Source organism: Cyprinus carpio, chromosome B18 (assembly GCF_018340385.1).
Source record: "Cyprinus carpio isolate SPL01 chromosome B18, ASM1834038v1, whole genome shotgun sequence".
NCBI classification, from domain to species: domain Eukaryota; kingdom Metazoa; phylum Chordata; class Actinopteri; order Cypriniformes; family Cyprinidae; genus Cyprinus; species Cyprinus carpio.
The window spans coordinates 19,179,493-19,202,050 of NC_056614.1; the positions used below are offsets into that span (position 1 = coordinate 19,179,493).

The 22,558-nt window shown below is 35.5% G+C and overlaps 1 protein-coding gene across 2 annotated transcripts in view; it reads right to left on the reverse strand.

The window, feature by feature from the left end:
• Positions 1 to 22,558, reverse strand: part of LOC109051794 (inositol 1,4,5-trisphosphate receptor type 2-like) — a 78,203-nt gene that overhangs the window by 27,766 nt on the left and 27,879 nt on the right. For both annotated transcript variants that reach the window (XM_042744221.1, XM_042744220.1), the window contains exons 33-40: positions 22,319 to 22,447; positions 22,043 to 22,163; positions 20,843 to 21,021; positions 20,002 to 20,144; positions 18,391 to 18,499; positions 2,820 to 2,922; positions 2,512 to 2,699; positions 2,254 to 2,434 (exon numbers count right to left, since the gene is read on the reverse strand). In XM_042744221.1, the coding sequence (XP_042600155.1) occupies positions 2,254 to 2,434; positions 2,512 to 2,699; positions 2,820 to 2,922; positions 18,391 to 18,499; positions 20,002 to 20,144; positions 20,843 to 21,021; positions 22,043 to 22,163; positions 22,319 to 22,447 (1,153 nt within the window). The remainder of the gene's footprint in view (positions 1 to 2,253; positions 2,435 to 2,511; positions 2,700 to 2,819; positions 2,923 to 18,390; positions 18,500 to 20,001; positions 20,145 to 20,842; positions 21,022 to 22,042; positions 22,164 to 22,318; positions 22,448 to 22,558) is intronic.

Below are 22,558 nucleotides of genomic sequence, written 5' to 3' on the forward strand. Positions count from 1 at the left end.
CTCTTTCGATGAAGTGTTAAAAAGAACACTGCTTTTTAACAGCAGGCCTTTGATAGGGTGCCAGCAACCCCTCACATGACACAGCAGTTGAAATAGGGACAGATACTATTCTTATGCCTGATAGTCTCTTCATCTATGCTGCCTCAGGCCAGAACTGAACTCACATGAATAGCTATACATTAAGGCACACTTGTTTGTGATAAACGGGCTATTCAGGGGACCAATGACATACTTCTAGTTCAGACGCAGCATGTCATTAGAGAGTCTAGGTCGGCTTTTTAAGATTAAGCATGATAAAGCAGAACATTGCAATTAGGACACGTCTCTATTTTCAGCGAGAGACTGAAAGAGTGACTTCTTTTTAGACTTTAAGACATCACACCTGGTTTGTGGTCTTTTGGGGCCTTCCTTTGTTAAAGATACATTTCCAAAAAAAGCACCAAAGTCAGTCGAAATAGCATTTTTTTATTTTCCACCTATTTCACTTGTAGTCCAAAAAGATCATGATGTTCAAATGCAGCATCTTAATGGGTACATATAAAGCCTGTCCATAGACCACACTGTAGTTGCCAGATTTATTATTATTATACTTCCAGTTCAGAATATACCAAACATGTTTCCATGGTAACTTCTCAATCAATCTTTTCATTCAGATCATTGATCAACCTTGTGTTCAAACACAAAAATCAGATTTAAGTCACATTATTTTAGTATGAAGGTGAACTTCTGAAAACATCTGGAGAAACAATTCTAGGTGAATTTCACCAAGGTCAAATTCCAAAATGAAAATGGGGGAAAAAACAAGAAATTATATTGTGCAAGAATAAGCAATGGCATTTTTTCTGGACCATTATGAGTTTTGTTGTTTTATTTTCATTATATTAAGAATTGTTCATATATATATATATATATATATATATATATATATATATGGCAAGACAATTGTGTGCGTGTGTGTGTGTGTATATATAATATATATATATATATATATATATATATATATATATATATATATATATATATATATATATATATATATATATATATATATATAGGTGTGTGTGTGTGTGTCGTATATATATATATATATATATATATATATATATATATATATACACGGACACACACACACACACACACACACACAAAAACATCATTAGTCTGCTAAATAAATGCATAAATATCAATCATTCAATATATTATTAAAATCAACAAAAAGGCAGGCTAACAGGCTAACAAAAAAGTTTTTGCTGCTAGAGGTCGCTTGTTCAAAACAATAAAGGAAAAATTTGATGACGCTATGAAGGAGAACGGATTGATGGGAGATGTCATTTTTTACCAACATGGAATTCACAAATCTTGTTCACGGATGAGGTAATTAATTTTTTTTATTACCTGTATGTTCCATAGTTATTCAAACAGCAAAGAAAAGCTAGCAAAGAACATTTACATTGTCAAAAAACTTTACAACTGACTTCAGTCTAGCGTGAGTTTAAGCACTCTCAAAAAGCTCCCCTTATCAGTAAACCAGTAAAGCTGTCCATACAATGTTTGATGAATGAATCTCTTACTTAAATCATACGTACATCTGCACTTTGTTGTTTATGATGAGAGAATTCGCAAGAGGAGAATTCAGTCAGCGCGCACGCACACTGAACAAAAACTCCGGCGTTTCAGCGTTGGCTCATCTGGACGCCTCTGATTGGCCACTGTATTCGTAAGATCAACAGACTCGTGTGTGATTGGTTATAATGTGCAACACTGTAAAAACGCGTAAAAAGGATCACATTTGGCAGATCTAAATTTAATGCTGCAGTCACCGCTTTTAATTTCAGCCATAATGGATGTAGTTTACCTGTGCAGCAGCATTTTTGTCCATGCTTGTAGAAACTGAGGATAGCGCGGATATTACATCACTGATAGGCGACAATGACTAGGGATGACCATGGACAAGCCATTATTTAAATTTGGAATTTCTCTGGATTTACAAATACTTGGGAACTTTTGGGATAACGTAAGTACAGAACTCCATGTAATATTTTACACTGTGCAAGTGGTTTTTGGATATTTTATTACTAAAATCTTACATACTGTGCCTTTTAATTATTATAGTTTATATTGTTCTTTTGCTATTAGGGTGAAATACAATGAAACATTTCTTTACCGTTTTAATAATATTCACTACTGCTTTTGTTAATCTTTTTCTCATGTTTAGATGGAAAGAACCTGAGAGAAAGCGGACGTACAGTATACCTTTTTTATGTCTGATTCCAGAGCCCTCGCCCTCCTCCTCTCTCTTCCTGCAGCTGAGCTCAAACATGTTGACTGACACACTGGAGCGGATCTCTTTCTGCGCCAGCTCCATTCGATCATAGAAGACCTTGAAGAACTTCTCAGACTTCTTCTGCTTGTGCAGCTGATTGTAGAAGGAGTTCTGCAGGGAGACATGCAGAAAATGACATCACCTGAATCTTACAGATGTCCCGTTGTGAATGTGTGTCCTGTTTATACCTGGATCTGTGTATTTCCTCCTCTCAGGAGTGCAATACCCAGTAAAATGCTCTCCTCAAAGATACGGTCGTTCTTAGTGCTGACGATGAGGTCGATGACCAGCTCGGATGCTCCAACGTTGTCCAGAGCACACTGGATGTCTACTACACTAGTGCCTGGCTTATCAGAGTCATGTCCTGGAGAACCACCTATGTACACACACAGAACACTGTTGAGTCAGGAATGAGATGAGCAGAAGTTGGGCGAGAGGATGTACAGTATACGGTGAGCCAACAGTGCTTCTGCTGATGGTCATTTGTGAGACGAACCTCCAGAGGAAGAGCTGTTCCCGCCGCTGTACTCCAGGGCTTTGGCGTGGGACCGATGGTTGCCAAAGTAGTGTGTAAGGAGACTCTTCCTCAGTTTGTTACCCTGAGGAGACCAGAGAGGAAGGCTTTAGAGTGGAGTGTATCAGGTCTTTCGATTTTTCAGAGATGAAAATGTTTTCAAATATTCAAGAAACCCCATTCAGAAAGGCATTATACTATAACTTAAAATATAATTGAGAATTAGAAATGGATTTAAACTACAGTATGTTTTGCACATAAAAAAAAAAAACATAACTTGCAGCTACCAATATAAGATGTCCAATTAAAAAAAATACACAGTACAGTAAAAATAAAATTGGCATCAAAAAGTATTTTTTCCTTTATGAAGCTAGGATGCATTCAGATGATCAAAAGTGACAGTAAAGACATTTATGATGAAAAAAAAACATCATAAATGTGTGTTTTGAATAAATGCTGTTCTTTTGAACTTTCTATTTAAATAATTCAGAAAAAAACACATCACTGTTTCCACTAAAATACTGTTTTCAAGGACATTTCATTCAAGACCAAATAAACGGCTGCTGAAAATTCAGCTTTGCCATCAGAGGAATAAGTTACATTTTAAAATATATTTTATATCATTTTATATTGCATTTTTTTTTTTGTTAAATTTTAATATTATTTCACAATATTACTGTTTTTCTTTATTTGCTGAACATAAGAGACTTATAATAATATATATATATAAAAAAGATTTGATATGCTATTGAGACCATCTTAGAAAATTAATCTTTTATGAATTTATCACTAACACTACAACCCTAGCTCCACTTGTAAAAAAACACTAAAAACACTGAGGAAGCAGAAAATTACCACAGAAAATAATAACCTTAAATAAATACAATAAAATATAGCTGAACCCATAACAATCCTTAAGTTATTATAATTTTTTAATTTAAAAAAGCCATTTTTTGACAACCAAGTGCAAAGATTCATAGCGGACTGTGTGAAGTGGTGATTACTTCGTTTCCTGTCCATTTTGATTCTCTTCAGACTTTTGAGTGTTTCCCACCCAACTGTGTTGGATAAAAACACACACTCGCATGGGAGAACTTTTACATAACTAGTATAAACTGTAGTAATTGCTGTAATTATGCCAGAAGTGTAGCGAAACCTCGGGGAGGCAGAGGGTGAGACGGCGAGTGCTGAAGGTAGAGAGCAGACGGCTGCCTTGAAAATCTGTTTCCCAGTGGGAGAGAAACTGAACGTGTGAAAAAGACAGAGGGTGGGGGGAGAGTGGCTGGCATAGAGACCGAGAGCGAGCGAGAGAGATAGATTAACACACACAGAGAGAGAGAGTTATGTAACACCTGGTGGCGGCTTGCTGAGAGATCACGAGGAAGACACGTTAGAGGGAGCGGGATGGTACTGATCGTCTCTCCCTTCTTCTGTCTCCTGGCCGAATGTTCTTTCTTTTCTTTGTATTCTTCCTGTCTGTCTCATTCTCTTGCTTTTATACATCTGGCTAGGTATAGTTCCAGCTATTTTAGAGACTGAAAGACTGCATTCATGCAGTCAGTGTTTGGGATTGACAAACGCATTTACCAACAGGTGTGACTCTCCAATTGTCCTGTTCATTCGACAGCTTGCAAGAGCATTTATATGAAAGAATAGCCAAGCACCTCTTGCAAAGGCTGTTAATAACAGCTATAACTAAAGTGACAGTCACTAAAAGAAATATCAAAGATGGCCACTTGAAAGTCTTCACAATTGACATGGCATTTCATGAAGGAATCTAAAATAAAATAAAATAAAAGATAAAATAAAAAAATAAAATGAAATGGGGACATAATTAAAAACAAAAAGGAATATAAAATAAAATCCATAAGTAATAAAATGGTTCAAATAAAAATAAAAAAAAAAAATTAACAAAAACAATCAAAATAAAATAAAAATTAATAAAAATGAATAACTGATAATAATATTGATAATTAAAATAATAGTTAAATAATATTAACTAATAATATTAATTTTTTATTATTTACAAACATTAAAAATACAAAAAATTAAATAAAAAAAATAAAAAAATAACAAATATAACAAAATAATAAAAAAAGTAAAAGGTAAAATTAAAATATAAAATAAAAGTGGCATAAAAATAAATAAAAACAAAAATAAATAAAATAAAAACAAGAAAATGGTTCAAATAAAAAATTTTTTAAAAAACAAATAATGAATAACTGAAATATTAGTTTTATTTTATTATTATAACAGTGTTGGGAGTAATTAGTTACTGTAATTTAATTTCCCTTGATCAAGTAATGTAAGGGATTATTCATTTTTTCTGTAATTTAATTATAGTTACTTCTTATGTAATTGAACTAAATAATGTATAGGCTGCAGAACATTTATATACGATACAAAAGTGGATTTAACAAAAATTTAAAGTGTAACCTTAAAATGCATGATTTTATGTACCCTTCTAGCTTTAAATACTTTATTTAGTTAATAAGAATATTGGTAACACTTTACTGTCCAATTCTCACAATTAACTAGAGTAGTAATTAGCATGTTACTAAACTACTGGGATATTGGCTGTTTATTATTACTTTAAAAAAACACATATTAATATCTTATTCTGCAAGACCTTATTCTAAATCCTTAATCCTACCCAATTCTTAAATTTAACAACTACTTAACTAAGTATTAATAAGCAGTAATTGGAGTATACTGAGGCAAAAGTAATAGTTAATAGTTAGTTAATAGTGAGAATTGGGCTCTAATCTAAAGTGTGACCAGAATAATTTATGCATGATCTATTATTTATTTAAAAGAATTAAAAGAACTGTTTCATGTCTATCCTTGTATCATTAATTTGTTGAGATTGATATAGAATTTATTAAATAATTAGTAATAAGTAATTAAATACTTTTTTGAGAGAGTAATTTGTACAGTGATCTAATTACACTGTTGAAGATGTAATTAGTAACTAGTAATTAATTACTTTTTTAGAGTAACTTACCCAACACTGATTGTCAAACATTAAAAATAAAATAAAAAAATTAAATAGAACAAAATAATAAAATAAAATAAAATAAAATAGAATAGTGACATAAATAAATAAAAGGAATATAAAATAAAAACCATAAGTAATAAAATGCTTCATATATATATAATAGAAATATTTATTTTATTATTAAAAAATAAAAATGAAATGAAATGAAATAAAATAATTAACAACAATTAAGAAATTGGATAAAATAAAATGTTGAGGTTGTCAAAATGTTAGTGTACTTTAAATAATAACTTACATTTCTTCCCTTCTGAAAATAATTGATTCAAATATTGACAACTCAAACTGCACAACACATTCTATCAATTTTGTCCATTCAAAAGCCAGAATGACAATGTCCCTCCTGCTAACAACACCTGAAACCAACTATTAAATAGCAAATAACTGTTCATGAATACCGGCCAGGAAAGGAGCACGGTGGTGGACAGACCATGACATTTAACTGACTTCATCCTTCCACACTGTGTCACCAAGGAGGATAATGAAACCCATGCATGCGCCGACACAAGAGTGACAAACTGCCACAGAGAGAAGACACTTTTCTCTCTCACTCTGACAAGCACGTGTTGTTGCTGTTCCCACTCTCTCAGTAAACACTCATCAGCAGTCAGCACAGACTGTGTCTGCTTCCACTGTCTGGACGAGCCTTCACACAAACACACACACAAAAAGCAATTGAACATTCTCTATCATCCAAAAATTTAAATCCTGTCATCATTTACTCACCCTCATGCTGGTTTCAAACCTGTATGACTTTCTTTCTTCTGCAGAACATAAATAATATAATGATAATATTTTGAAGAATGCTGGTAAACTAACCATTTTGGCGACCATCGACTTCCACTGTACAGTATATGGAAGAAAATAAATACAAAGACATTTTTCAAAATATCATCTTTTGTGCTCCACAGAAGAAAGTAAGTCACTCAGGTTTGGAACGACGTGAGCGTGACTAAATGATTTTTAATTTTTTAGGTGAACTATCCCTTTAAGTTTCGGAAACCATCATAATCAACCATATTTGCCCATATTCAAGGCGTCGTCATATCATTTTCTGCTCCTGTTCACTGTAATTGGACATGCTTTACTAGAACCTGCTCTCTTTCCTACAAAACCAGCTGTAATGGGGGAGTTTAGTGTCTCCTGATGCTGCAGTCTTTCTTGCACTTCTGCGGAGGACTTGATGGGAAGAGCGAGGAGGAAAGTGAGAGATGAAGGTAGCAGTGCCAGTCTGACTCATCCGTCTGCTGCTGCATGGCAGAGAAAAAAAAAAACCCTGTGCAGGTGAAGTGAGGACAAAAGAGAGAGAGAGACAGAGAGCAAAAAAAAGACAGATAGGAGATAGAGAGAGAGAGAGAAGGGGGGTGAAGGAAAGATGGAGGGATAGTGGGGAGGAAAAAAACAGACAGGCTGACTTTTTTTAAAATGTGCACGGGCACGCCACACTGCGGCTGGCTTGGCCAAGCCTGGGATGCTCCAGCAAGCTTCAAAAAAGCCCTCCGCTGCCGTATGCAGGTACCTGAGAACTCAGGATGGAGGGATCTAGAGAATAAGAGAGAGACACAGCAAAAGGGAGGGGTGCTCTGCACTGCTGGACTCATCAAATCAGGTTCTGTCTTAGGCCTCAAGGCCCACCCCTGGGTCATATCGCCTCCCGTTACAACACATGGGGCTCTGCTCTAAGGTTACAGCTGCCAGGCTTTCTTCTTCAAGTTTTGGATGTGTTAAAAAATTGAATAGAGAAGGGAAAAAATTGAGAAAACTAAATAAAAGTTTAAAAAAGATGACAAATTGTATTAACTTACACATATATATGTATTTATTACATAAATAGTATGTCACACTTTATTTTAAGGTCCAATTCTCACTATTATCAAACCATTAACTATAACTTTTGCCTTAATAAACTCCTAATTTGCTGCTTTTTAATAGTTAATAAGGTAGTTGCTAAGTTTAGGTATTGGATAGTATTAGGGATGTAGAATATGGTCATGCAGAATATGTGCTTTACAGTATGTCGGCGCCAATAGCCTCAAGGTTAGTGCACTGACATGCAGCACAACTGCGCTAACACCAACCCAAGTTCGATTCCCATCTTGCGGCCCGTTGCCGATTCTGCCCCCCTCTCTCTCCACCCAATGCTTTCCTGTCACCTCTCTACTCTCGTCCAATAAAGGCAGAAATCGCCCATAACTATAGCTTCAAAAAAAGAATATGTGCTTTATAAGTGCTAATAAACAGCCAATATGTTAAAAATAGGCATGCTAATAAGCAACTAGTTAAGAGTGAGAATTGGTCCCTATACTAAAGTGTAACCAAGTATTATTTAATACATATTAATTAAACTGATCAAAGGTGACAGTAAACACTTTTATAGTACATTGTCACAAAACATTATATTTTAGATAAATGCTGTTCTTTTGAATTTTTTATTGATCAAAGAATCCTGAAAAAATTTCCATAAAAATGTTAAGCAGCACAACCATTTTAAACATTAATAATAATAATAATAATAATAATAATAATAATAATAATAATAATAATAATAATAATAATAATAATAATAAAAGGTATTTCTTAAATGTGAATTCAGCATATTAGAATGATTTCTAAAGGATCAGGTGACACTGAAGTCTGGAGTAACTGCTGATGAAAATTCAGCTTTGCCATCACAGGAATAAATGATATTTTAAAATATATTAAAATAGAAAGCAGTTCTTTTAAATTGTAATAATATTTCACACTGTCACTGTTTTTACTGTATTTTGATAACATAAATGCAAGCTATCGTAAGCACAGGACACTTACAATACATAATATATAATAAATTAAAAATAAACATATAATTAATTAAAATACATGCAGCCTTGGGGAGTATAAAAGTTTTTCAAAATTTTACAATTTCTGACCAAAAACACATTTACAGTAATAATAATATGATTTTTTCAGAGGGTGATAAAATTATATTATTAATGTCTGTGAATGGTGCTGATTTAAGCCAGACAACTAATTTTATGTGTTTCATCCATTGAAGCGGTTCTCGCACAACACAAAAGGCCTTCAAAACAACTTCACTGGCACTTTAAAATTAACGGACTGAAACTTTTCTACGATGCACTCCCATTTTTAAGAGCAGAGGGAAAAGTATGACTTTTGGTGGAACAGATTTATGGAAGAGAGAGTGTGAGAGAAAAATCAATACAACTAAAATCTCGTCAGGCAGTCTAGACATGAACACCATGTCCACATCTTCTCAAAGTCAAGATCTTGCATAACAGAAACCAGGGAAGATGGTAGAAAAAGAATGAGAGAAAGATACTTGTTAATTTATTAAAGTACAGCTCACTCAGAAATGATAAATAGTTCACTTTTATAGTGCTTTTGCATCATTTTTTGAAGATTAAAAGCATTCCAAGATGCAAAGCAACAATGAAAACCCTTTTAAAACTTAAATCTAAACTGTTGCATATATGCAGATGAAATTAAATAAAAATGTTTATTATTTCTGTTGAGTTTATGAATGCAATGGCCAATCAGAGGAGTTTAGATTAGTCATTGCTGAAAATGCAGTTTTGTTCAGTGTACATGCTCACTGACTAAAATGTGAATCTGCACTCTCACAAGTTTTCTCATCATAAACAACAAAGTGCAGATACGATGCAAGTAAGATTCATTTTGCAGTGTGCTTAAGTGATTGTTTGCAGAACTACAGTTACGGCATGCTTCAGTGATGGGGGACATTCTTGCTTGCTTTCTGCAATGCATTTAAATTATTCCCAGTTTGTTTGTTTCAACTAAAATAACCTGACTTTCTGCAGGCTATAGTTTTGTTTTACATGAAATGCTTAAATTCAAACAAGGTACATTTAGTAATTATAACAAAGTCCTTAAGGTAAAAAAAATGCAGCTCAAGTCAATTAAGGGGGGGAAATATTGCCTCTTAATGTAAAAGTTAGTTTTCCAATCCTGTATGAAAGTAATTTGCACTTTATACCAAGTCTTCTTAAGCCAAAGTGTAAGTTATTATTCACTAAATAGCACTCACTATTCGTGAGTGAATCATTCTTCTGAGTTAGATAAGTTCATTAAATCTGGTTTACAAAACTGATCTGAATGTGGATTTCCTTATGCAATTCTAAAGTCTTCAGAATACATTCTTTTACTTTAAGAAGATTTCAAGATCTTGATCATGAGCTACATTTCCATTGGTTCTGGTCTTGATACCTAACACTACTCTCCAATATCAATCTTCCCTAGCATTTATCTTCTCACAGTCAGGAGGACAAGGGGGAGTCTCTAAGTCTGGGTTCCTGTAAGCATCCACCCAGTCCAGTGGCCTGACCACTGTGTGATTGGCCCAGAGGTCCCTTGTGACCTGCTCTCAGAGGTAGCAGTGTTCAATGTGGCTCTCCTCATAAACAGTGCTACAAGCAAGAAAACAAATTAGCCTTGCATGTGAGAGCAATTGGAGAGATTGTTGATTTGCAGGCAGGGCCAAGACAAACAGCAGCAAGGACGTAAACAGCCATTCCTGAAGATGACTGACCCTGGTGTCTTTCGGAAGTGGGGCATGTGATCGCCTAACGTCCTTAGGGCCACAAGACGTGTTTGTGAGATTCACTATCTGCCGTCAGCGCCTGACCCGTGGATGCTTGGGCCTTGATTTCGGACAGACCTGAACACTTGGAGCCCACCGAAGTGAGCATTTACACACAAACAGTACTCAGCATGCATTTACAGATGCGGAGTCTCATGCACAATTAATCTTCATGATGAATCCACTTAAATCTATCAAATATACAAGCAAAGGGCTGATAAACAGCCAACATTAATAACATCTGTTCCACAGCCTTCCACTGAGGCAGTTATAAAAGCATGCAGGAAAGAAATGTCAATTTGTTTCTCTATCTTTGTATGTATGGAGAGATTGTTGATTTACAGGCAAGGCCAAGACTTTCTCTCTTTAATGACGTCACATTCCACTCATCTAGAAAGGCTTTCCACAAGATTTTGGAGTGTTTCTGTGGGAATTTTTTAACATTTGTGCGGGAAGGCACTGATGTTGGACAAGAAGGCCTGGATTGCAATCTCTGCACCAGTTCATCCCAAACTTGTTTGATGGGGTTGAGGTCAGGGTTTTGTGTGGGCCAGTCAAGTTCTTCTGCACCAAACTCATCCAACAATGTCTTTATGGACCTTGCTTTGTTTACTGGGGCACAGCTAGCTGGAATAGAAAAGGGCCTTCCCCAAACTGTTCTCTCAAAGTTGGAAGCTTAGCATTGTCCAAAATGTCTTGGCAATCCCTAAAAAACAGCCCTACAACAGTTACTGTTTGCACAATTCAGTCAGGCAGGTAACATTCTCCTGGCATCTGCAAAACCCAGACTCAGCCACCAGACTGCCAGGATGAATATCAATAGAGAACTTGATCTAAGCTGTTGAGAACATGCTGCTCCTAAAGTTAGTCTCCTCACAAAAGCTTACTCCTGCTGTGTACTCTGGACCTCCTGTGGATCATCTACAGGTGTGTTTTTCTGACTCTTAAAGGAAAAGGAGCAGTACAGCATGTTCTGGGCTCATTTCCATGGTGACCACTAGGGGTGACCATGAATAGTCGAAGATTCGATGCTTCGATAGGAGGAGCCTGATTCGACTACCAATCTCACTGTTGAATATTCACGCGGTGTTATGACCATGCCATTTTGGCTATATTGAGGGAGCTCAAATGTCTGATTTCACATAGAACTATTGGTTTTCTCCCAATAAGTTAATGTACAGCCTATTAAAATAATGCTGTAAATAAGAATCTGAAAAGAAAGAAGCTTCAAATAAATATTTTAACATGCGTGAATAAATCCAACCATTTCTATAGATTTAAGTTTAACTTTCCATAATCTGTAACTGACAGAGAAGCATTTTGGCGGCAGAGATTTAAAACTTTAACAAGACTCAAATTGACACAGGCAGAGTGAAAGGTACAAGTGATTTCAAAACATTTCAGCCGGTTTATATTTATCGTGTATATATTATTTATCTCGTATAAGATGCATTTGGTTTAGTTACGCTGCAGTGAAGTGCTTCATTGTTTCAGCGCGCAGCACGAGCAGGACAAACAACAATGCAGAATATTAATGACTATGACTGGGACTGTCATATAACAATTATAATGAGAACACTATTATAATAAAACGCTGCACATTGCTGCATGAAGAACGTGTCCACAAAAGGAGTTCATTCAGAGCCGCACAGACATGTTCATGTGCATTCGGGGCATTTTGTGCAGATAGCCTATATGTTGTATAAATAACGAAACATATTCTATATGAGATAAATGATGAGTTAAATCCCATTGATTAAAAACCTGCTGCTTCGTTCTACCGGTCATCTTCAGCGCACGCTGCTCAAAACAGAAATGCAGAACATTAATAACTACTGTCATATACATAAGGTTATAATGAGAGCACTATTGTAAAAAATGTTGTGAATCCTTAGGGTTTCGCTGACATTTAATGTTAACTATCTTTTTTAATCAAAACATAAAACATTGTTTACCCCATTTGTATCTGCGAGGCGTCCGTTACACATTTTCCCTGTGTGTTAACGTAATTATGACTGTCGAATGTCTGACTTGACTCACGCCCAAAACATATGATTCGACTATTAATCAAATATCGCAAGATTCAAAAATTCCGATTCAACTATGAAAATCCTTGGTTGGGGACACCCCTAGTGACCACACACCTCTTGCACCATGCTTGATGACTTATTTAAACAATGAGGGTGGGACGGGAAAAAAACAACACCCTTACAAATACACAAACACATTTACAAGGAGAAGGAAGAATTTTCAACAGTGTAAGATATAATGCATTAAAATGCAATACAAAAATGTGGCTAAAACATGAAATTGCAAGTGAAATATAAAATTAAATACTGTATGTTTACCAGGGTAAGACAAGAGCATGATTTAAACAGATTTTGGATGTACTAGCTTAATAATTTATTTCTAAAGACAAAATTAAACTAGAAATCCTATTTAGTGTATGATGTCAAACATGACATCAAAATGAACAATATTTAATCACTTTAAAAATATATCCCTGGTCTTCTTGTGTAAGATTTCTTTTTCTAACAAAAAAAAATTCCTTTCATAAATTTTATCCTAACTTCAAAACACCATAGCCATGTATAATGTATAATTATAAAGTTGTTTTTTTACAGTGGGAAAAATAGTAGTAAGAGGTTTTTTTTTCTAATTTTTTAAATCAGATTTTAGAAGTAAAGCTGAAGAAAAACTGAATTTAAAAGTGCAGAACTGAATTTAAAAGTGCAGAATGAAAAAATGCCATTTAAAAAAAAAAATTACATTTCATTTTTTTTTTAATGAGCAGCAAAAGAAAAAAAAACAACAACTACTGTATTTATATAAAAAAGAAAAAAAAAATACTTTTTACATTTTTCAAAATCCTACAATTTAGCTTATATCCAAATTTTGAATCCCAGATGTTCAATGTGGTCTCAAACCATTTTTTTTCCCCTTAATTAAATGCATTGCGTATGTGTTTTGTATAGATTTTTTAAATGCTCAATGTAGCAGCAGGGACACTACCTCTCGCTTTATTTCATTGCAGCGGTCATGAACAGGTATGCTAGCATGTGGCATTGGCGAGACTCCTGGGTTAAACGTGTGTGTGTGTCCATGTAGGCTTTGGTCTAAGAGTTCTGGCAGGATTTGTGTGTGGGCTGAAACAGTCGTATTCCACCGCAGTCATCAGGGAGACCTGCTTGCACAGAGCTGATGTATGTGCATGAATTTCAGAGCGTGTACATGTCCTGTTCCCACCCCCGGCCCAGCATTGTGTGTTCAGTGATGTGTGTGTATCTGCATGTGTGTGAGGAGCTTAACCGTTTGAGGTTGGTAATCTGGAAAGCCGCTTTGCCTCTGGGCGGTAGTGTGAAACTTGGCTGGAGAGAAATACAGGCAGGATGAGAGAGAGAGCGAGAGAGAGGCATAGGTTGTTATGTAACAGGGCTTTTCTTTCCTTTGTCAACAAACAGGAGAGGCTTGTTTACACACACACACACACAAACACACACACACACACACACACACACAAAGCTAGTCACCAAATACTGGTATGAGAGAGTTTACTTCAAGGGTACGCCCAACTCGTGAGACGCGAGGTATTACTTTAAATAAACACACTCCAGAACAGGCCGTGGTTAATGTTTTGTAACAAGAGCCGGACGCAATAAACAGAAACATCTTGGAAAAGAGAGAAAGTATGCAAGGACCAGAAGTGGCCTGGCTGTCTTACTGAAGGGTTTCACACGTACACCCAGCCACGCCAGCTCACACGTTTATCACGTTCTGCAAAAACACAAAGCCTGTGCGGTGCATCTATTACCCCCTTTTCCATGAAAATGGTGCTGGTGCTTGTGCCAGTATTGGAAATTTATGAACAGACTTGCGTTTTCATTGACGTAGTTCATTATGTTAGAACACAACCTGCACACAAACATAGCACAGTACATTATGGTCTGAAGTTTCAGAACTTTTTGTTTTAACGCCCAAAGTCATTTAAATCTGTGCCTTAAGGCAGTCGTCATCAACAATTTGGCAAAATTTATTCTAATTTGTAATTATTAAAACTACTGTATTATTATTATTATTTTAAGAAAATAAAGGATTCATTAATTTGATAAAAAATGACAGATTTTTACATTGTTACAAAAAATATATTTAAATCCATTTAAAAAAAACATCACAGGAAAGATTTTCATTTAAAAAAAAAAAACCATTAAAATAGAAAACAGTAATTTTGAATTGCAATAATGTTTCACAATATTACTTTTTATAATATTATTAATATGAATAAGAATAATAATTATTAAATAAATGCAGCCTTGGTGAGCATATCAAATTTCTTTAGAAAGTGTTAAAAAACAATCTAACTTTTTCAAACTTTTTAAACGGATAAAAAAGTGACTACACAGTAGTTAGCAAGGAATGTGGTGCCAATACTATTAGAAATTAAAAAACTTATTGGAAATGATAGAAAACTTTATTCTTAGTTTATTTTTATGACAACGTCATGAACAAATTTAATTTATTGCGGGGGCTAGATGAAGTTAGTGTTTTTGATTAAAGATTATGAGGGAACACAATAAAAAAAAATGATGCATGAATAAATCATTTAAGTCAATAAATCAATTAAAATTAGAACAGTCAAAACCACACCCTCCCTGGAACCATAAGTCAAATGTTCCTAAACAACTACAACTGCACATACTTCTATAGTGGCAAAAACTAAATAAACACACAGAAAAATACACGGATACTGTCCCCACTTTGAACCTTTGTGCTCAGCTTTCTCTGCTGTGACCGCTTGGCCATTACTACATATCTAAAATTACAGCAGAACAACAGCACCTGCTTGACATTTTAAACATTTTGTACATTGTGTGCAGACACATGCTCACGTTCAGCTCACCACGCTGACACAAGTGATCATTCGAGAGAGAGAGAGAGAGAGAGAGAGAGAGAGAGAGAGAGAGAGAGAGAGAGACCAATTATATCTGCTCATGAGTCATGACCTGCTGCTCAGCAACCAAATCACCAAGTCACTGACGAGAGATAGAAAAAAAAATGGCTTCGAGCTAGTATGAGAGAAATTCAACCCGAAAACAAAGACTTAAGATAAAAAGCACTGAGATAAACAAGTGCTAAATGATGGGAGAGACCGAGTGAGTGAGCGAGAGAGAGAGAACATGATGAGCCACGTGAGGTTGGCTCAGACACTGCAGGCGTGTTACGTAAACACCCCCCGCTCCGTCGCCTCATGGACTCAGCAGACACCGTGCCTCTCCAATCCCTCCGCCTGCTGATGTGCCACGCTTTTTTCTCTTCCCTCACATGGCTTCTCACATGCTCGCTCCCTCCCTCCTTCTTTCCCTCGCTCGCCCTCCTACTCTCTGTCTCCCCGGGGAGCCAGCGGTCTGTGCCGCGCAGGCCTGCATGAAACCGCAGCACCACTCTCAGGGCGGGAAGAACACGGCAAAACAGCCAAACCCCGTGGAGAACAAGCACTCCAAAATAAACAAACACATATGGACGTGGAATTACACAAACTATCTTTATTGTGATGGAGAGACGGAACAAATCGGAGTCACTTTTACACTTCTAAACTTAAAATACATTTAAGACTTTTTCGCCACTCACTGTGATGTCATAATGACCATGATGTCATAATGACCATGATGAAATAACATGGCAAACAGACAAACCCACTGGGAAACGAATGCTCCAAAATAAACAAACACGTACTGATGTGAAATTGCGCAAACCAGTTTTTTTGTTTGTTTGTTTTTTTGGTGGAGAGACGAAACAAATTCCTTTTAAGGTGTGGCCACATTTATCGCTGCTCTGCGAAATTTTTAGGGTGAATTCCAGCCGAAATAAAATAAATCTGTGCGATTGGACGTTTCGCGCAAGGATAAAAAAGTTCCAACCCAAAACTGCTTGGTTTGAAAGTGACTTTTGTGTGATCTGTGCTTCATACAACTCGACATAAACAACGGACCTGTTTTTTGCACATGAAATTTCGCTGTAAACGCTAATTTGACCACACCTTCTAAATTAGTCACAAGTCTTGTATGTTACGTTTACAACATTCTGCAACGCACTGTGATATCATAATTAGGGATGTCCCGAGTTGATCTCAAAGATCGGGCCAATTAAGCTTTTTTAACTAATCATATCGGCTCTCCTAAGCCCGATCCACCGATGATTCATCAGCTGTCATGCCGCTGTCATGCAATAGGTGGCGGTATGCACTTTCAACAGTCCACTGCAAGAAGACCCTCAAATGTGCGTGTGAGAAAGGCAAGAGCAACGAGGTCTGTTCTAGTGCATCACACATATTTAAGATTCCGTGTTTAGTGTATTTGTTGTGCACTTTGTATCAGGAATCACTCTACAGTAATTTATTCACTATTTACTTTTATCTGCCGTTGTTATCATAATGCGTGGGCTATGTACTGACTTGAGTCTTGCTTTGGACATGACTGATAGACTGGCATTTTGGCATTCACAAACTACATGCTTTCTAATCTTATCTCAACTTTTTTCCCTTTATGGTGTAATTAATCCGTTTATTGTACATATAAAATATAAGACATCTACCAATGTCTTTATACAGTGTGTGCTTACTGCTTAAATAGAGAGTCGCTTTGAATATGCGGTTACATTTACCATTGCTTGGCAAAATTTCACAGGCAAATTTTTGATTCAACAAATTCTGATTTAACAAATGCTGGTTCAACATGTTCAGCTGGCAAAACTAAGTGCTGACATTCCGCCACTCACTGTGATATCATAAAAACTATGATGTCATCATGTTTATAACACAACAACACAGCAAACACAGCCAAACCCTGTGGAGAACGTACGCTCCAAAACTTACACGTACATGGAAAAAAAAATTTACGTAACGCAACTTTTAAAGTGTAGTAACATATACTGTTCCTCGTCGTCAATTTCAGTCATTCTAATAGAAATCCGTGTGATCGGGAGTTTTGTGTAAGGGTGAAAAAATTCCTTCACAAAGCTTTCGCTCATTCACAAAATTTCGTCAAACAAAACAAAATAAATCTGCTCGGTTTGAAAGCTGTACTTCATACAGTACGTCGCTATACTATTGAAAATTGACCTGTTTTTGCATGCAAAATTGTGCTGAAATTTGGCTAATGGAACCTTTACACTTTTAAACTTATCACAAGTCTTGTATGCTACATTTAAGACTTTCTGCCACTAACGACTATAATGTCATAATGTTTATGATGCAACAACTGGGAATTAATCTGCTAGAGCTTTTCCTGTCCTTTATTCCTCTTATTTTTCTATTCTTCCTTTTCTTTGTTTTTCTCTCACTCTCTCTCTCCATGTGCAAGGCCGTAGTCAGATCTCTGCAGTATTGATTTTTGGCGCTGGGTGATTTGGCTACTTGCTCCAACACTATGAGCGTGTCCTCATGTGCCTTTGCTTATGTAACAGAGCGGGACTCTTTCTCCACTGAATGCTGATTAACTGTCTGGAGCTTTAGGTCTCCCAGCATTCACCCTGCTACAGATGCCAACGACACTGCAGAGGCCCATGAGCTGCGCTTCACTTCGCACGCCCGCACGCACACACATAAGCACTCTCGGCTCTAGGGGTTGACGGGAGGGGTCATCAGGTTCACAGTCCTTGGTTTTGGGACTATCGCCCTCTTCTGGTGGTTACTGGCATGGCAACAACATTCCCTAATGGCATTATGACATCACAGGTGGCAGGTGCATGTTTACTGTGTTAATGCTCGTTAGTGGCAGGTTGTATAAGAAACACATTTTCTACACATTCTCATAATTACAGACTAAGATAATATATTCACTCATAAGAAAAAAGGGTGAGCAAAAAAAAGCCAGAATAACGTTACGGAAAGTTCCCACCACACTTACCTTTTCCTCGAATATTTCTTTCCTATCCAGCATCTCTCGCAGGGTCTGCAGGATCTTAATACACAGCTTCTCCTCTTTCTCCATCAGTTTCTTGGTGTGTTTGATGAGCCTGAGAGAAATTATATTTATATATTTCACACTAAACATAATATAATTCAAGGATATCACATCAACTACAAATGTTTTGCAACTATGCATTTAACTATAATCAATACATACAATTAATGATGTGTCAAAAGACATTTTCATCTAATTTTTTACCCTAGCATATTTAGAATTTAATTCTTTGTGTCTAGTGGAGCAATGCTGGCTGAAATTATACAGTATTTCTTCAGAACAACAGATTATGCAAGTAACAGTCCCATTTACAGGCTAGACACATGACAAAACTGGATTTTATATAACAGTCAGATGTTATTAAAATATTTAAGGAATACAAATACACTACTGTTGAAAAGTTTGAGGTTAGTAAGATTTTTTAAATGTTTTTAAACTATCTCTCTTATGCTCACCAAGGCCGTTTTATTTGATTAAAAATACAGTAAAAACAATAATATCGTTTAAATGTTTTTACAATTTAAAATAAAATATTAAAACATAATTTTTTTCTGTGATGGCAAAGCTGAATGTTCAGCATCATTACTCCAGGCTTCAGTGTCACATGATCCTTCATAAATCAATCTAATATGTTAATTTGGTTCTCAAGAAAGATTTCATATCAATGTTAAAATCAGTTGCGCTGTTACATTTTTTTTTCAGGATACTTTTTTAACAATGCAAGTCTTCACTGTTGCTTTTTCTCAATTGAATGCATCCTTGCTGTACAAAACTGTTAATTTCTTTAATTTTGTTTTTATAAAAATTTACTTTCCCAAAACGTTTGAACAGCAGTCTACATTGTTATCAATCCATATATTTGATATCTGTAAATAAATTCAATTGATTTGCAAGCCGGATTTTAAGAAAAAAAAAACTAAAAGAAAAAAGTCCAGCCACATATGACAATATCACATACTATTGGGTTGGCAGTTTGAGACTGTTTTCAATACAGTAAGTATTTGAATTGTTTTTGCAACAATTTTCCATAAGTCATGTTATTTCAATAAATGGAATGTTAAAAAAATTGTGACACATAAAACAGGAAATCTGCTTTACAGTCTGTCCTAGTCATGTAGACTTATATAATCACACACAGACGGTCTGTGATTTTAAAGGTATATCGTGCTCAGACTCAGATAACTGCTTATATAAAGCACTCAGAACTCCAGGCACATTCACAACAAACATATTTTATAGCTCATATATGATGCTGCTGGTATACTAATCACAGCACAACCAGATCCAACACATGCATACAAACATGAACACATTTTCAAGTCAATTAAAATTGGCATTTCCATGTTTTAAATCCATTTTTACAGACAAACATACAACAGACAAACAATCAGTTAAGGGTACTGCTGATGTAAATGTTATAGCAGAAATTCTCATGGATTTATAATGTCATACCTATACCTATGGCTATTTTTAACACTGCCACTGGACTTGTTTAATATATTCATTGCGTATGACGCACGGTTTTAATTCGTTTGATGTGGGTGTGTGTCTCACTTAGACATGAAGGCTCCATCCTCACTGCGGAGCTGCGCAGACTCAGGAAACAGCATCTCTGGGCTTTGTAGCACATCTACTAATACAGAAAACTCTGCGTGCACCTGTGGACTAAACTGCTCCTCCAGATACACAACGACTCCCTGAAACACATACACATAACATCCAATCAAAAGCAGTAGTCAGTGTCATAGACAGAAGACATTTAACATGCACAAATACTATTACTGTTATCGAATTAGCTGTGTAGCTAAGGTAGTGATTAAATCAGTGACAATGTGCAATGTGGTATACTATTATTATTACTTTTTTAAATAATAGCTTTCTGGAAGGAAAACAATCTGCATTAGGTCAAAATTGAATTGTGCTGATGTTTGTTTTTTGTAAATCATGAAAATCTTGAATAAATACACTTTGACATAAAAAAAAAAACCACATTGCATAGTTATATAAGTCACGTTATTATTACATTAAGAAATAAACATAAACGCGAAGTTTTCAGTTTACAATTTACATTACAAACACAATAAACATGTATTTCAGTTCCCCTCTTTTACATTTAATAGTATCCGGAATAGAACAGGAATTAACTATTTATGTATAAAACAAACATAAACTGTAGTGGCATTAATTACAAACAACATTTATTATAAATGGCAAACCTAAATTAATTTACTTATATTGAAACTGAAAGTAAATAGTCACAGCACACTTCCGATGATAAAGAAAAATGCAATTTAAATGTTCCAGAAAATATGGTACTTGATTCTGATTGGTCAGTTGCCTTTGAGGTTGTGAGGTTAAATAACAGTGACATTTTTAGATTCAAGGGTGACGTTACCTGTAGTTTCTCAATGATCCTGTAATCATGGGCCCCAAAAGGCTCCTTACGGGGTCGACCGCGGGTTGACAGCTTCCAGTCTTTCACTGCGCGCTGCACCATGCTGGTGTGTGTCTTTAGCGACAGGGTATTGACCTGACCGTCCAGGTCCACTGGAATGGGGATTGCCCGGCTCTTAGCTGGACAGGGTTAGATGAAGATGCCTTTATAACCTTTATGCATTTTCTTACATTTTAAACGTTAAACATATTAATATTCTCAAACACTAATGGCAAACACTCTTATATTTTTTTTCTGGGGACATTTTTATAGTATTTTTCAGTTTAAGGCAAGAGTAAACTTTTGTGACAGTTTCCACAGATATAACATCCATTATTCATACATTTTTCATTTATTAATTTTACAGGTTGCATGATTTTTGCATGCAGTACTTTTTGAATTAAATGTCAATAACTTCATAAATACCGTAAATAAATAAGAATGTTAAACCAGGTTTAAATACACACCACATGAATCCTGAGACCTGTCTTTCCAGAATTAACAACTAACCGAAAAGAATTAAACAATGGAATATATATGTAAATACACACACACACACACACACACACACACACACACACACATATACATATATATATATATATGTGTGTGTGTGTGTGTGTGTGTGTGTGTGTGTGTGTGTGTGAGTGAGTGGATGTGTGTGTTGTCAAACGATTAATCACAATTAATTGAACCCAAAATAAAAATTTTTGCTTACATAATATTATGTATATAAAAATACACACACATACAGTATATATATATTTTTTAAATGTTCATATAATTTATATTATATATAAATATATTTCATATTTAGACACAACGTTTTTCTTAAATTTATATATATATATATATATATATATATATATATATATATATATTTAAGAAAAATGTTGTGTCTATAAATATATATATATATATATATATATATATATATATATATACACACACACATACATACACATACATACATACACATACACATATTTAAAAAGATGTCAGCATCGAATGATTAGCTGGAAGCATTTTTTTAGTCATGATGAATCTACCATATATGACTATTCATTAAAAAAAAACATTTAATCCACAAACCAAACCCCTCTATCCCATGGAGGTGTTATATTTGGGTTAAGACTCATCACTGGCAGATGTGAAACTTACCCACGTCAGCAAGGGTTTTGATGCATCCCTCAATGTTAGTCTTCTGAAGGGAGTTGAGCCAGGTGCAGTTGTAGAGTCTGCAGGCTGACTGCAGCAGCTTAACGAAAGTTGCTTGATGGGCCTGACGAAGAGATAGAAATATCTCAATGTCAACCAGCATTAATAAAGCAACATTAATATGACTGATTCATAGAGCATAAGGAAAGAAATACGTCTCCTCTTCACATCAGACTGAGATGAGGTGAGGAACTCGTGAATTGAATTTTCTCACTCTACCTGCAGGTTTGAGTTGCTGACAGAAAACTGCGAGCCGAAGTAGCCCTTGACAATGGCCATGATGGTATCAGTGACATATTTTTCGAGGCATGTATCAGCATGCTTCCTGTCTGTGGGGCCGTTAGACACCTACAACAACAACATCATCATCATCAGTTCAGGATGCTTAGCACCCACATAGCAAGCACAAATCAGTCACAGATGACCTAAAAAGCTCTTTAAGCCTGTATATGATGCCTC